Source organism: Thermobia domestica, chromosome 11, assembly GCF_964235325.1.
Source record: "Thermobia domestica chromosome 11, izTheDome1.hap1.1, whole genome shotgun sequence".
NCBI classification, from domain to species: domain Eukaryota; kingdom Metazoa; phylum Arthropoda; class Insecta; order Zygentoma; family Lepismatidae; genus Thermobia; species Thermobia domestica.
The window spans coordinates 11,480,971-11,498,115 of record NC_137464.1 but is presented as its reverse complement, the minus strand read 5'-3'; the positions used below and the strand labels follow the sequence as shown (position 1 = coordinate 11,498,115).

Here is a 17,145-nt window from a genome sequence, read left to right as displayed (position 1 = left end):
TTTTTATGTTTCTTCGTTACCTCCATGTTCTTCCTGCACTGTAATCGTAGTAGTGTTTATACTACATCTTTCTTGCTTTCACCTATGTATTTGTCCCTTGTCTAGTGTCACTCAATGTATTTTTCGTTTCCAGTTTAATTGACAATCCAAACAAGTATTTGACTTCTTTTATCTTTCATATTAACTTGGACCTTTCTTTACCCTTGCCGCGTAGCCCCGACAAAAGAAACTAATATTCCACTACTTCTAATGTTACCCTAATGCTTTTATCACTGTGTTTGCATGTTTTCTATCCTATATTTTCTTTCATTGCAGACATTGATTAATGCAAAAAGATCTTTGCAGTATAATGCATCCACTTCAAACTCTTACTCTTACTGTTTAAGAGTTGAGTTGAGTTAATTTTGAGTTTAATGTCTCTTTCAACAGCGAGGTTATATGAGACGGGAACTAGTGATAAACGTGGAATCCGAACCACATGAGCTCCCGCCGGAAATTGAACCCGAGTCTCCCACACCAAAGGCAAGTACGCTAACCGCTTAGCCAAGAAGGAGCTCTTAAGAAATTTTGAGTATATACTGCTATACACCCACTTAGACTTTTTTCTTCTAGATAACAGTAATACAGCAAGTGCACATGTTGTCTTGCGCAATAACTTTGTTGCAGGGCTCATAGCGAGTCACTTTTTTTTAAATAAAAGTTACTTTTTTGAAAGGTAAAGTGACTTTTTCGTGTTATTTATGTTTTGCATTGGCAGTTTTCAAAGAAAAATATTATGAAAATAAATGGAAAAAGGCAGAAACTTGTTACTCATTACTCTTCCGAAAGCTTCAGTACTTGCTGCCACATGTGAAACAGTCAGCTTTATTCTCACTTCAGCTTTTATTCTTCCTAAAGAACAGTGGATGGTTGGTGAATACTTAAGCTCTCAAGGTGGGGTTGAGAACTTTTCTGTGTCTATTCTTTCATCTATCATAATAATCTTTTGGTTTTCTCTCATAATAGTTAACGCTCCGCTCAACGTTGTGTGTTTGTGTGGTTTATTGTGTTCGTCTTGTGTTGTGCTTCTTGTATGTTCTTCTTAAGAGTAGGTAATGAATTTGAACATTTCATGACTTTGAGAACTCTCAATGCTAAGTTAAATATAATGTCTGGGATGAAGAAATTCGGAAATAGGCCAGAGCTAGTTCCATTTACTCAGAAGCTTCTTACATCTGCTAAATCTGCTTACCATAACTACAAAGCATACTTAGAAATCCTAAGAAAGGAGGAAGGTCAAAAAGAAGTAAAGAAGGAAAAATGAAACAAAATAAGAAACAAAGAGAGAGGTGATGGAGAAATTTACAAAGGAAAAAAGTGGCATGAGGAGATTTTGGTCATTTTTCAACTATTTACAAGAGACCAGACCACTATGAGCCCTGTTGTTGTCAATTCTACAGTAATAATGCTGTGTAGTGAATTGATTTGTGTTGGTGAGATCCTAACACTCACTTAAAATGACAACGTTGGGCTTTGGAGGCGTCATTTCTTGTTGAACTTGAATTATATGTAAGACCAAAAGAGTGACGTTGTGTGATCATGATCACAAGTGCATCATATTTTGCTGTCCAATGTTGAATTTGTACCACATTTATATGGTTTTGTGTAGCAAACGGCGATATAATATCGCTTTAGAGAAATACTGAAAAAAAATGTATAAATATATATGTGGATAAAGTTAAGTTTAAATCAGTAAGATGTAAATGACTTCTTTTTTATGTATTTTTTGTTAAAGGGTTGTGTATACATCACCCATCAAAGCACTTTCCAATCAAAAATACAGAGACTTCAAAACTACTTTTGATGAGGTGGGATTAATCACGGGAGACATACAAATCAATCAGAAGGGCACATGTTTGATTATGACAACGGAAATTTTGCGTTCCATGCTTTACATGGGAAGTGAGGTTCTTCGTGATCTTGAGTATGTTATCTTTGATGAAGTTCACTACATCAACGATGCTGAGGTATAGTAATGTGTTCGTTGCTTTTTATTAATGTAAAGAGTAATTTCTGTTAATGTTAGCATTAGTTTCAATAGCTTGTTAATTTGATCTCAAAGCGGAGATTTTGTTGAATGCTGTGATTTAACCCTTAAGAGAGTCTGCATTGTTGAAAAGTTTAAAATTAACTATGTTCACAGTTTTTAGTTTCCTATTGAACCGAACGAATGAAGCTGTCGTTTCTTCAATATAGTACATTTATTTTAGTGAATAGTTTCATCGTAATACTTTTTTAAAGTAATAGTAAAAACCTACCTTGTTTATTGTGTCTTTGAGAGTGTTCCTGAACTGTTTTAAGTCATTTGTGCTGTGCACTTTCTTAACAGGTGAAATCTAATCACTTTTTGAAGTATCGTGCTCTTTAGGTGCAAGAGTTCTAAAATTATATATATATGAAAGAATTCTTGCACAGGTTCCTTGGCGAAAGACTGTGGATTTTACAAATCATATGACTGACTATGTGTGAGTCTCTATTTAACAATATTTCTTTCCTTGAATATAACGTCTTAAATATAAACTATTTCATACGCTAAAATCCCCTTTTTTTTTAATTTTTTTTATGTTAATTTTGTACTGAACCTCTGCTGCTGTAATTGTTATTGTGCATTAAAATACACTATTTCTTTAACTAATGTATAAATGTATACTAAACGCAATGTTAACTTGAGAGCCGCATCACAAGCGCATTAATACATGTCGGCGCGCGAACCTTTTCACAGGGAAGCCTTTGTATGTGTGTGTGTGTGTTTTGGTTTGGCTCTCAATCGCCAGGGTTTCAACTGGCGCTGTTCTGAGTTTCAGCTGATATGCGCGGAGCGATGATTTCTCGTCCTTTTCCTGCCGCTTACGAAAAATATGTTTCTTGGTTTATTTGTTTTAATAATTCATGAAGACACGACAATAGTAATAAATGTATTGGAAATTCGCACGTCATGTATTTGCAATCCTCACAATTAAAACCCGAGAGCATGAAAACTATTTTGCTTATTCATTTCAATTGATTAAGGTAAGAAAGGATAAGAAATGAAGTTATTCTCAAATATCTACCTGGAAAAGGTCAATCATAAACAGAAACATACGAGCAGCCACCCTCCCACACAATAAATTAAAAATACGAATATTTTTTTTTTTTCTAAAAGCACAGCAACTCTATATTGACACTGAGTAAACCACAGCGAACCGGCAACAATCATATTAACAATTTCTTCAATAGTTGTGTCTGCATATTTTTCTCTTAGTCGAGCGTACAAATTGTTGGCAATTTACTTTGCTTGACTTTAAAGAGGTTTCCCTTCCTCGTGTTTGCGATAATACTGAGAAGATGATAATTCGGATTCATTCATGATTTCAATTTCGCGCTTAATATTGTCCATGGTTTCAGTTTCACTACACCCACGTACCCACACTAACGCACGCACGAAGACGATATTTGGCAGAGCAGTGTTACTCTCTGCACAAAAGTTACATGTGAGTCCCGTTCTTTGTTTTGTTTCATTTATCAGCAGGCATAGAAGTTTCTTACGGGGTAGCAACTCTAATTCATATATCATATAAAAATATTAAGCCATTTCCTATCCATTGTGGACGATTTCTGACATTGATCAATCAACTAATTTTACTGGTCCTCTGCTTTTGTTATAAGATTTTTCAAGTTTATAATCTTGCAACACTTGCAAGAGACTCGCATCTGAGCTGCCGGCTTTTCACTCCTTTCTTTCCTTCTCTCTTTCCGATTCTGAGTCGTGACGTCATTTTCATAACCCTTTACTAATAAATGTAGTATCGTTTATTTTAAATATTGTTTCTGTATTGACATTTTTATATACTTGAACTCAATTAGCTCTTTGAATTGATCTCCTAAGTAATGTTTTACTTGTGTAACGGGAGGAACTATGTAATGTGCGCGGAGTCGCCTGAATTGAAGCTGCGTATCTCGGCTATCAGGATAAGGTCGCGGCAAGTATAGCTGACAAGTCCTAAGTTCTAAGCTCAGGAATCTACAAAGTTATTTTAAACCACAAAATAGTTTTAATGATGTTAAAATGGGTATAATCTTCTATCTAATCTAATCTAATATAAATAAAATAAAGAGTCTGTTTGTGTGTTTGTCTGTCTGCCTGTCTGTGTGCGGCCTGGGGACCAGACGAGTGGACCAAGAGTTACCAAATTTTGGTCATTGGTACCTTGGCCCAGGCTCCAGATCAAGACGAAGCCCTTTTTTCAAATTTCGAACCAGTAGGGCGTTTACCGGAACCGGCTTGGGAACCAGACAAATTGACCGAGAGTTACCAAATTTTAGTCACAAATACCTTGGTCCAGGCTCCAGACCAGAGTTAAACGTTTTTATCAAAATTCGAACCAGGGGGGTCTCAGGAGGGCGTTTACCGGGACATGTAAAAGTAGTAGAAAATGACCTATATTAGTGTCGAATTCATAGTTTTCGCGGTCGTTGAAGTCAGTGGTGAAACTCTTATCACAATAACGGGGCCGCGGTGGCTCAGTGGTAGAGCGTTCACCTCTGGTGCTTGGGGTTCCGGGTTCGATCCCAGCCCCCGCCAAGTGAACTTTGTGGTGGACAAACACCGTGTGCGTGGGTTTTCTCGGGGTTCTCCCGTTTCCTCCCACTTTCTTCATTCCACCATTTCATTCATTTCTCATCTTCACCGTCTCCTTTCGCCTAACCGGCATAACCGTGGGACGTAAAACTCAAAGATTTCATTTTTTTTCTTATCACAATAACATCCAAATTCACGCTATTTGGCTCCGGGCCGGGTATCACCGGGGGAGAGGGGCAGACTGAGATACTGAGACATATAAAAGTAATCCAAAATGACCGATATTAGTGTCAAATCCATAGTTTTCGCAATCGCTGAAATCAATGTCCATTAGCGATGACTTGCAAATTTAGTTACAATTGGATGCGGGCCGGGAGTCAGAGGGGGAAGGGAATACCGAGACGTAAAAAATAGCCCAAAATGACCGATATTAGTATCAAATCCATATTTTTCGCGGTCGCTGAGATCAATGGTGATACTCCCACAGGCGTTGACTTCCAGATACAGCCCCCGTGCGAAGCATGGGTATATTCAACTAGTCTTTCAATATAATTCAGTCATACATGCACCAGTCGAAATCAAACCTAACATCTTTGTTTAAAATATAATGATGATTGCTAACTACTTAAGACGAGGTTATCTTCATTTTTTTTCCCCGCACATATTATGTCATATACAATTAACTGAAATGTCTGTTCTCCACATGGGGAGAATATTGCAAATATTTGAACTCCTTCCCCCTTAGGATACGCATGGGGGATGAATTGGAACTTACATTGCATCGGAAATGTTACTTTTCATCTCTGAGACTCCGAAAACTATGGATTGGACAGTGATATTGATCGATTTTCCTTTTCTCCTCACCGATAGTTTGTTAAAAACTTAAATTAGCCCAGGGCCCACTCATGTGCCAAAAATCATTGAAATCTGAGCCGCGGTCTAGGAGTCAAATAGCAAAAACATCGCAACGTTCAATTTTATTTATATAGATGATTTCAACTTGTTTGGTCATTACTTTTCGTTCACTTTTATGAGATGCAGAGATCAATACAAAAATATTCATAATATATAACTTGTATTTACTAATGCGTTTTATTTTACCAATGCATATTTTGCTCCAATTCTTTTTCTTTTCAGAGAGGTCATGTTTGGGAAGAGGTACTCATTATGTTACCAGACCATGTGACGATTGTAATGCTTAGTGCGACGGTGCCAAACACTGTGCAGTTTGCAGATTGGGTTGGACGTACGAAAAAGAAGCCAATGTATGTGATAAGCACTCCAAAGCGTCCTGTTCCGTTAGAACACTTCTTGTATACTGGCTCAGGTGGGAAAACCAAAGACGAGAGGTTTTTACTTCTGGATAGTGAAGGACAGTTCATCGTTGCAGGGTATGAGGATCAAGATTCGTTACTTTATTCTCTTTGTTTCACTTATGCTTCTCAGAATTCGATTAGTTAACACTCGTACTAATGGTGTGAGGTTTGATTCCCTGTGAGACCGGGGCCGCGGTGGCTCAGTGGTAGAGCGTTCACCTCTGGTGCTAGGGGTCTCGGGTTCAAACCCTGCTCCCGCCAAGTGAACTTTGTGGTGGACAAACACCGTGTGCGTGGGTTTTCTCGGGGTTCTCCCATTTCCTCCCACTTTCTTCATTCCACCATTTCATTCATTACTCATCATCACCGTCTCCTTTAGCCTAACCGGCATAACCGTGGGACGTAAAACTCAAAAATTTCATTTCATTTTTCCCTGTGAGACCACAGAATTTTGTATGTTGACCCAGCATCGTAAGACAACTGAGGAATAACTTGAATTAACATAATATGAACTCCAGTCTAGAAAGGTGGGAGACCCGGGTTCCATTCTCGGCAGGAGCTCATGTGGTTCGGATTCCACGTTAATCAGTAGGTCCACGTCTCATATAGCCTCGCTGCTGAACGGGACGTTAAACTCAACTCAACAACTCCAGTCTAGAAAGCCAAAAGTAACGGTGATGAAAACAGATGTGCTGATTACTAGGGTTGCCAACTGGCCGGTATTTCACTGGCCTGGCCGAAAATATTGCTGTTATTTTGATTAAGGCCAGTAACCGGTACAAACTTCTTTCTAGACCTTTATGACCGTTATTTTGAAATCTGCAATTAAGAATAAAACATCGAATGTCGAAATTCTTGAACAATGCCTTTAGAAATACAAATTTCCGTTGTATTGTACATTAAGCGATATATATATATATATATATATATATATATATATATATATATATATGTGTGTGTGTGTGTGTGTGTGTGTTTTAATCTATGGCAGTGACATAAGAAATTAGATAACAATTAGATTTTATTGTGAAACATTGTTTCCAACAATAGAGACAGAAGTGTATAATGTATCATAAATTTAGCGATAAATTTAAGGTATCCATCGATTGTTGGCAATTAATTCATAGACATTTTCTTAGTATAATATTTGTTGCATTGTTTAGTTTCACGCATATGACAACTTTCCGTAAACTTTCAACGTCCTTCCTTATAATTTCTTAAAGTAGTTTTCTGTAGTTGAAGTATAAGTTTAAAGAGTACGTTTCATTTCGTAAATTCAAAACTGTCACGTGAGGATTAATATACTTTTGTTCATCTATTTCTATAATTTTAAAGAAGTTGAAGTTACTAGTAAATACAATAAAATGATCAATATCGACTTTAATTTCTCATTTTTAACACAATGTATGTATTAAGCTTATTAGTGAATGTACTAAGAATATGCACTTTTGTCCAAAATAATACATTTCCTTCCCATGGATGGGTCCGAACAGATACTTCACACTTAGTCCTATATCATAGGGCATTTTGAGAGGGTGCTGGTAATTTTATTTTCCAGAGTTGGCAACCCTGCTGACTACACATTGTTCAACTACTATAAAAGGCATCTAGTTGCCCATAGCTCTTTCAAAGCATTATTCATTTGTTTCTTGTTGTTATAACTTATCTTCTAAGCTGACTTAAAAATGAACAGTTTTACCTTCCATTATGAAGTCGTTGAATTTCAGTCCGACAGTTTCAGTGTGTGCTGACACCTTTGTCGATGACTTGCTAAAATGGAGGATACGTCTGAGAAGATTCCTGCCTGCTTTGTGTAACCTTCGTTGTTCAATTTTTTCTCTCTTAAAAAGTTCCACAAGTAGACAAGAACCTTTCCATTTGTGTTCAGTTTAGCCATTTAGAAGACATTGACAAAAGAGTCAGCACACCCTGAAACTATTTGCCTGAAGTTCAAATACTTCGTGATATAAGATAAAACTGTTCGTATTTGGATTACACGTTATGTATCCTATAGCATCTATCAGCAGTCACCTCGGATGAGTGATTTCCATCTTCCTCTGTTATGGTGCTGGTGAAGAAATTACTACATTCGCACTACTTATCAAACTTCTTGAGGAAACAAATTTGATGGTTAAAAAAAAAAAAAAAATCAAAAAGTGCATGCATTTTCTTAGGGATATAACCTGTCATTGTCGTCATTCATACAAGGTGATAAATGTTTATTATGCATCGAAACATTTCCTGAACATGTTGCAAGTGTCAATTTGTAGTACAAAAAGTGAAATGATTCGAAAGTTTCTTCATCCCCATTGATAAAGAGGGAAGTCATCCATTGAAACAGTGTGCTTATTCACAAAATATCAACGCATGCAAGAAAATAAACGTTTATGAAGTTTTTTCTAGTGTATAATGATACTCGTCGAAGTTAGTGCCTTATGAGTCCTTCCAAAAGTGTTTCAATTTAGGGAGCTATTTAAGATATTGATTTACATGATATTTGGGTTCAACGTGAGAACAAATAGTGGACAGAGTGCTATTAAGTTCCATCTGGTAACTATTCGTCCCACTACGAACATGCCATGGTTCATGAAATTCGATTCAATTCTACTTATGAGTAGCCCATGAAATCGTGCAATCTGTGCCTGCTATGTCAGAGCAGCTAAAAACAACGTCCAGCTGCATCAGTGCGACTAAACCAAGGAGCGGCTATTTCAACACGGATAAAACAACATGCTGCTATGTGAACGCGACTAAAATAAGGTGCAGCTTTGTTAACGCGGCTAGAACAACGTACAGCTGTCAATGCGGCTAAAACAACATACAGCTGTCGACGTGGCTAAAACTACGTGCAGGTGCCAACGCGGCCAAAATAACAAGTGAAAAGAGTGAAAAAGTGACTAACTGGACGGGGACTCGAACCCAGGACCTCCGACATACTGTGCTGATGCGTCCTAAGGAGGGAAGTTTACGGAAAGTTGTTATTTGCACCAGCTAGGGACGTAAAACTAAACAATGCAACGAACAAAATCCCTAAGAGTTATTTGCCAACAATCGATGGACAGTTTAAATTTATCGCTGTATTTATGCCGCACAGTTATGACAAATTATACGGTACATTTCTGTCTCTACTGTTGAAAACAATGTTTCGCAATAAATCTAATTGTTACCAAATTTCTTAATGTTATATAAATTAAACAAAAACTGCTATAGATTAAAAAGAATATCGCTTAATGTTTATTACGAGCATTGATCCAGAAATAAGATTCCCGGTGGGTGGGGCATGACAGTCCAACCAAAGTTTGTCGAAAGGTCCTGGATTTGACGAGAGACGTGAGATCGGGCGTTGTCGTGAAGCAGCGTTACACCGGCTGTTAGTCGTCCTCGCTGGCGGTTCTGGATAGCTCGCCTGAGTTTTCTTAGTGTTGCACAACAACTGTCTTAGTTGAGTGTTGTCCCAGGTTCCGTGAAATCGATCAGTAGTATCCCCTTACGATCCCAAAACACACTGGCCATGACATTGCGAGCAGAAGGAGTGTGTTTGCACTTCTTTGCGACTTCTGACTCCATTGTTTGGGCTTTTGTTTCGTCTCAAGAGTGAAATGAAAAACCCAAGTTTCGTCTCCCGTATCAAGGGAGTCCCAACAACCCTACCTTCACTTGTGATACCCCAATTTTTCAGTCAAAGCTCTTCCCACTGTACCGTAAGAACTCCCAGGAATGCGAACAACAAGTTCACGGACGGTGATCCTCCTGTTTTGAAACACTTCGCGTTGGACCATCTCGACAATCGCCTCCGTAACTGACGGTCTTCCACTCCGTTCTTCATTATGGACGTCCTTCCGACCTGCACTAAACTCCCTGCGCCAGTTTCGGACGTGTACAACGCATATACACTTGTCGCCATACACTTCTGTCCACTGACGATTAATATCCACAGGTGGAGTCCCTTTGGCGTGCAAAAAGCGAATTACGGAACGAATCTCGCACTTGGCGGGAGCAATAATGGGTACCTCTATCACGGACGGCTGCAGAGCCAAGACTGAGCGGCGCAGCGATTTCTCTTCGCACCTTCCCGTGCGGCTGGAGCTCTTTGGGAACCTTATTTCTGGATCAAACTTCACACAACGGAAATTTGTATTTGTTAAAGGCACTGTTGAAAAATTTTGAAGTTCGATGTTTTCTTCTGGATTACAGATTTTAAAATACCAGCCATAAAGTTGCTGGTAAGAAGTTCGTACCGGACATCGGCCTTAATCAAAATAACAGCAATATTTCCGGTCGAGCCTGTGAAATACCGGCCGGTTGGCAATCCTAAGTAGGAGATAAAGGAATGTTCTATGTAAAAGATATCCGAGGTCAGGGTTTTTGAATTATCTATATGTTTATATGTTATTTTCCTAGATACAATGCTGCTGTTGAAGCCAAGAAGCGTGGTGATTCAAAGTCCAACTATGGTCCGAAAGGTCGACAAACTGGAGGTTTGAATCCAAAGCAGATGAAAACGATGTGGATTGGTCTGATCGATCATTTAGAGAGAAATGAGAAACTCCCCGTTGTAGCATTTACTCTGTCACGAAAAAGATGCGACCAAAACGCTGAAGCTCTCACGAGTGTGGACCTCACGACGCACGATGAGAAGAAGACCATTCATTCCTTTTTCCACAAATGGTGCATACAGCGGTTGAAAGGATCAGACAGTAGATTACCACAGGTAGGTGTTTTGCTTTTATTTTTTTTAATTTTTTTTATTTTTTTTTAAAGTGGATTAAAGTTGCTACTGGACGCATAGTATGTAGTAGTTAAAAACATGCCTTAAGTTCTCTAAAATTGTAGAAAGCTGCAAACGATTTCATCGAAGGATTGTCGACTTCCATAGTATGACTGATAAACTAAACTGTTAAAAAAAAAATAAGTAAATAAATAAATAAAATAAAAAATGAAATATTTCAGTTTAACGTCCCATAATTATGCCCTTCAGGTTAAGGGAGACGATGATTAAGGCAGGTGAATGATGATGGAAGAATTTGTGGAATGAGGAGGTAGGAGAAAACTGGAGTGCCCAGAGAAAACTCACGGACACGATATTGTCGACCACAGCTTACTTGGCCGGCGTCGAACCAGGGACCCCACGCACCAGAGGTAAGCGCTTTACCACTGAGCTACCATGCCCCCCAAACTGTTTAATCCGTCACAGTGGGTGGTTGCCACCAACTAAGAGATTATGGAGAAATATTTGTATATACAAATGGAGTGGATGAATCCTTGATGTACTGTGTACTGATGAAAGTAATTAAGTGAATTTCTAAAATGAATGAAAATGAATATATAATCAGACTTTACACGAAGCAGAAAGAATTGTTTCTTTCCTAAGCGTGTACTATCCAGCATTATGTTAGTTTTCCTTCGATACATGTAACCCTCATTTGAAATGAAATGAAATCTTTCAGTTTTACGTCCCACGAAACCCTCATTTGAAGTGCATAACCTTGGTTCAAGTTTGATTACATGTTCATTTTCATTCTTTCTAAAGTTTCAAGAAGTTACATTTTCGTCTGTATATAGTGCATCAGCAATTCATTCATTCTATTTGTATATTATAAAACTTCTTAGTAGGTAGAGCTGGGTTAATAAAACAGAATCCGGAATCTACTCCCACATCCGGTTTATTTATAAAATCCTCTATTAACAACAGTATGTACAGAAAATGCTATAGAATACTTTCTCTGATTTATAAGGTAGAAATTAGGTAGTCCTTGACCGTGCGGTCGCACATAGGATCTCCACAGAGTCCCGAAGCAGGCTAAGCAGAGTGGCGTAGGAAACCCCAAAGCTCCAAAGCAAGCAGTGAGGGGGGGGGGGATAAAAGTCACAGAGCCCTGAAGCAGACTAAACCAGGAGGAAAGGAATAGTCAAAAGTCTTGAAGCATACTAGAGGCTTCGGAGGTAGGTTACTCCTAGTGCTCCAGGCAAGCAAGAGGAGGAAGACCAGAGAATTGGTACGAGGGTCACTACGAAAGTTTTGAGATGTGAAATAACTTACATACTTAAAATCAATTTAACACTTACATTTTCTCAAAGTATTCACCTTACACTGTACACACTTTTGCATCCGCGAAAACCACTTTTGGAAGCAGTGTTGCCAGTCTTTTTTCTTCAAGTGTTGATAATTCATTCTCGTAAGCCACTACAGCTTCTTCAGAACTGCCAAATCTCTTCCCATGCATGCGATCTTTGATCCTGGGGAACAGAAAAAAATCACACGGGGCCAGGTCAGGGCTATACGGCGGATGAGTCATAAGTTTGACCTCTGTAGATTCTAAAAACTGAATTGTGATGTTGACCGTGTGTGCGGACGCGTTGTCATGATGAAGCAGGATCCCACGCAATCCAGTTCTTGAACGCCGTTCCCGAAGCTTCTGGAACACTTTTGTTAGACAAACAGTGCTGTACCTCTGAGCAGTAACAGTCCTTTGTTCTTCAAGTGGAACAGTTGTTTGGAGAAGAAAGTTGCGACCATCTTCTTCCCCACACTTTGCGGTCGCTTCACTTTCGTGGGTGGATTTTAGTCTGGAAAGATCCAAACTGTAGACTGGCGTTTATTTTCAGGGTCAAATTGATAGATCCAAGTCTCATCACCAGTAACAATGTCAAAGACTTGTCGAGAATTGCCTCCATCAAATCTTGCAAGCATTTCTTCACACCATTCCACACGCATGCGCTTCTGCTGTTCAGTCAAAGTGTGAGGCACCCGACGAGATGAAACCTTTCTGAGCCGAAGATGATCATGAAGAATTTTTGTTACTGCTGGCGATCCAATGCTCACTGTAGATTCCATGTCCTTGAAAGTTGTTCAAGGATTTTCTCGAATCATTTGTTCCACAGCGGCAATGTTTTCATCTGACACATCTTTTGCCGGACGTCCTTGCTCTCTCTTCATCTTTAAGCGGTGTGCCGGACACAAAGCCTTGCTCTCTCTTCATCTTTAAGCGATGTCCGGCCTCTTCTGAATTCACCAAACCACCGAAAAATTGTAGCACGGGAAGGAGCAAGGTCCCCAAATGCCCCCTGCAAACGGTCAAGGCTTTGTGTCTCGTTCAAACCACTTTTGAAATCGTAAAGGATCATTGCCCGAAAATGTTCCCTTTCGAGCTCCATTCTAGACAGCCAAATACTGCTCACATCAACAAACAAGTGAAGGCGATACGGCCACGCCGATAAGCGAGGCGAGTTGAAACTTGCTTCGTTTCTTTGCTCTGGACACCACTACCGAACGCAATTGGTGGAATTCAAATACTGTGCCACAACAATGCATATCTCAAAACTTTCGTAGTGACCCTCGTACCGGCTCGCTGGTTGCTGTCCAATATATAGGCGTCCAGAGCGACGGTGGCGCTGCTGGCGTCCTGTCTTCCTGTGATTTGTAGGAGGTGTTGGTGGTCCGTTGTCTACTACTCGTAGTAATCCCACTGGGTGTGTAGTACTCCGACGTAAATCCATGTCTGTGATGTTCACAAACAGGAGCATGTGACATTGTTTGTACACAGAAGCACCTGGTACATTACAATATACGTTTCCGTCATTTCTTAACTGGAGACAAGCACACAATGTGACAAATTAAGCAGCTTGAGTTCTTAATCACTGAGGAAATTCATAGTGGTACGACGATACAGTTTCTATCTTTCTATAATTTTCAGGACGCTTACAGGTACTTTTGCAACTAGATATTTTTCTATTGATAGAGAAAGTGAGTGATTTCTTCCTAGTTGGTTTCCTCTGACCGCTTGTCCTAACCATATATATTATATAAAATTATTTTGCATAAAAATTGTATTTTATACATATAATAATTACATTGCAGAAATTTTTCCTGTTTTTCTGAAAAATCAGTATGTGTATAAAACGAGTTTTGCATCTGCTCGACTCATATTTTATTTGATGGTCTCTAACGTAACTAATTAACGGATAATATTCAAGAAATAATCATGATATAATAATAATAATAATAATAAAATAGCATGCGTTTGCTAAAAATACAAAATGGTGCCCACTTGAATGCCTCACAGTGCTTTTCTGTTCCTTATTTAAGGCATGTATAAAAGAATTGTATTGCTTCAAAAGTTTATAACAAATTTATTTCTCGCTTCACATGAGCAAAATCCACGATGTCAGTAGCGGTAACTGTCAGAGCTTGTTTACAATCCTTTAATAGGTGCACCCTGGGTCACACAACACGTCCACACAATAATCAGATTCATTTTAGACTTGGTTTAGCATGTTCACTATATTAGCCTGCAAATCATGAGCTATCTAACTATATAGCTCCGGGAGGGACTAAACGTACGTAAGCACAGTCTGTGAACCCCCCAAACATTGAAATTGTATGTAAGAATCGACAAACAGGATAGCTTAAAGGGAATGTGGTTGTCTCCATTTAAATGTCCGATACAGCGCTGTCGAAGAACACGATTCAAAATCACTGTATTCCTGTGAAAATGGAGAAGCTCCACTCATTTGTAAAATGTAGTAATGATAATTGGTATTCAGTTGAAGTAAGAACTAGTCCTCAGTTGAGTCGTTAGTTAACTGCTTCAGTGAAGCAAAATGGACGTGCATTTTCGTGAAGAAATCTTTTGACTTCGGCGACCCATGCTGTTACTATACCTGTGGAGTAGTTGCACCGTTCTCCAAGCACGAACATTCTGTCTATGTATCTAGCCACCTAACCACTGACGCGAAATGTGTCTTTACTGGAAAAGATGAAGTCTTTCCACGAAATTATTTTTCTCCATTTTCAACTGAATCTCCTAACAAAAGTCAAGCTTTTTCACTTCGTGTGCTGGTGTAGGACATGTAACAATCGCATCTATGCAGTTTAAAATATTGCTTCCGCAGCTCTTTCGACACCGTCATTTTTGACATATCCGATTTCCTGTACTCTAGCCAGTGACTTGCGGGAACTCGCACACACTGTTGTCATCAGATACACGAGATCAACCAAGAATCTTGCTTTTCATGAGTTGTCAGTCCCGCAAACTATCGATATATTATCTAGTTGTAATTGCAGTTTTGTATTAATATTAAGTGGAGTGGACGAAACCCACACAGCACTGTATTCACAAATTTGTACAACTCAACACGAAGCAACCAGACGCCGTCTTGGATTTTGATGGTTTGTGTTGGGTTTAGCGTCCTTTTCAGCAACGAGACTATATGAAACGTAGATCTACAGCGTAACGTGAGATCCGAACCACATGAGCTCCCGCCGGGAATCGAACCTTGGTCTCCCACGCCAAAGGTACTGTGTAATCAGACACAGTAGGTAATCAGGTATTATGTCTAATGAGACCAAGAAGTTTAGTTTTGTTGGCGAAACTGTTACACAATTATTATTTTTAATTAAAACTTACTTTGTTCAGAGATTTGTAATTTTATTTCTTTTATTAAGTTACTAGTTACGTTTATATAAAAACTATTTTCTCGAAAACTACACATGAGGATTTAAACTCACGCGCTTCATTTTGTTCAGCTCGATGCAATTTATCGAGTGATACATGTCTCATCTTTGAACATTTTTTTCTTCTTAAACGCAAATAAAATTTGTAGAATTTGACAGTGAGTACCTGACAGTCTTTCAGCAGTAACTGTCCTATTTCAGTGTTTTTAGATAAGTTAATTTATACTGATGAAATTATTGTAGGCAAGAAGAGAACGTACAATGTCTTTCTTTTCGCAGGTAACAAGAATGCAGGACTTGTTGAAGAAGGGCATTGGTATTCATCACAGCGGAATTCTTCCAATTCTGAAAGAAATTGTAGAAATGTTATTTCAGGATGGCTTAGTGAAGGTAAAATATTTCACTAATAAATCTTCTATCAAATAAATAGAATAGATCTTTCTACCAGTAAAATAATTCGTTAATTATTATTCTAGTAATAATGAATTTTAAAATGTTATGAATCGTAACTGTAATAATTTATTTAATAAAATAACGATCATTACCAAGCAAATTCCTTTTTATCAAAACAGTTTGAATACAATCTTAAAGGTTATTCATAATGTTATTTGAAATCGTATTAATTTTCTTTCTTTAGGAAACTACCAATCAAAAATAAAAAGAACAGTATCATAGAAGGCGCGTTCGGAAAGTAACCTCCGATTGGTCATTGAGGGGGAAATAGTGAGAGCAGCGCTACCATCTTTGCACACAGACATGCGCGGTAGATCAGTCTGCATCCAGCCGTGGTAGAGTGAAGGTTGTCTGATCACTAGTTCTACTTGTGTAGCGTCTTAAAACGTGTGCTGCAATAGAAAACCCCGGCAAGTGCGAGGTGGGAGCTGTTATACGTTTCTTTACGGCAGAACAATATTGGGCAGCAGCTATTCATCGGGAACTTTGTTCTGTGTTTGGACCAAGTGTGATGAGTGAAAGGAGTTCTTTCATTTAAAAGTATACGAACAAATATTCATGACGAAGAGAGGAGGAACAGGCTATCAGTGATCACTGATGAACTCATTCAGAAAATTGATGGAAAATTTCGTGAAAATCGTCGTTTCACAATCTTGGAGCTTTCCGATGAATTTCCATAAATTTCCAGGACTGTGTTGTATGACGTAGTGACACAGAGGTTAGGCTACGGTCACGGTCTGGTTCAAGGCACAGGCGGGAAATTTTTATGCTCACGAAATTTCTAAGCTAGCGCAAAGATATGATAAGTGCCTGAATAATTATGGAAACTACGTTGACAAATAGAGCAAAAAACTAGTTTTCAGATGTATATAATAAATTATTCTTATTTACTTTGGTGTTTCTTTTTTAACCAATTGAAGGTTACTTTCAGAATGGCCCTCGTATATAGTGACTTCGCATTGATAGCTGCTGTTTCGTCTTTGATGCAAGCGGTCCCAGGATTCAATTCCCGGTGGAGACATTTGGTTTGAAAGATGTAAAAGCCATTTCAGGCCAGCCATCGTAGGTGAGGTATTCCCTGGGTTTCCCTTATTTACACCAGGCAAATGCCGGGATGATATCGACCGAAAAGATCCCAGACCGCTCCCTTCCTTCCCCATTTCCCCGGATAGTGTGATCGCCGAGGAACATCATCCTTCATACGTGACCGGCTAAAAATGGCTGTAGATACGGAAAGCCCAGAAATATAATTTCTCATTCCTATATCATATATATTATCGTAGAAATTAAATACTTCAAGAAATTTGCAACTCACTTCCAAGCAA

At 38.7% G+C, this 17,145-nt stretch overlaps 1 protein-coding gene across 2 annotated transcripts in view; it reads left to right on the top strand.

The window, feature by feature from the left end:
- tst (superkiller complex helicase subunit twister) overlaps positions 1 to 17,145 on the top strand; it is a 94,186-nt gene that overhangs the window by 38,688 nt on the left and 38,353 nt on the right. For both annotated transcript variants that reach the window (XM_081730024.1, XM_081730025.1), the window contains exons 8-11: positions 1,775 to 2,006; positions 5,735 to 5,988; positions 10,315 to 10,624; positions 15,647 to 15,757. In XM_081730024.1, the coding sequence (XP_081586150.1) occupies positions 1,775 to 2,006; positions 5,735 to 5,988; positions 10,315 to 10,624; positions 15,647 to 15,757 (907 nt within the window). The remainder of the gene's footprint in view (positions 1 to 1,774; positions 2,007 to 5,734; positions 5,989 to 10,314; positions 10,625 to 15,646; positions 15,758 to 17,145) is intronic.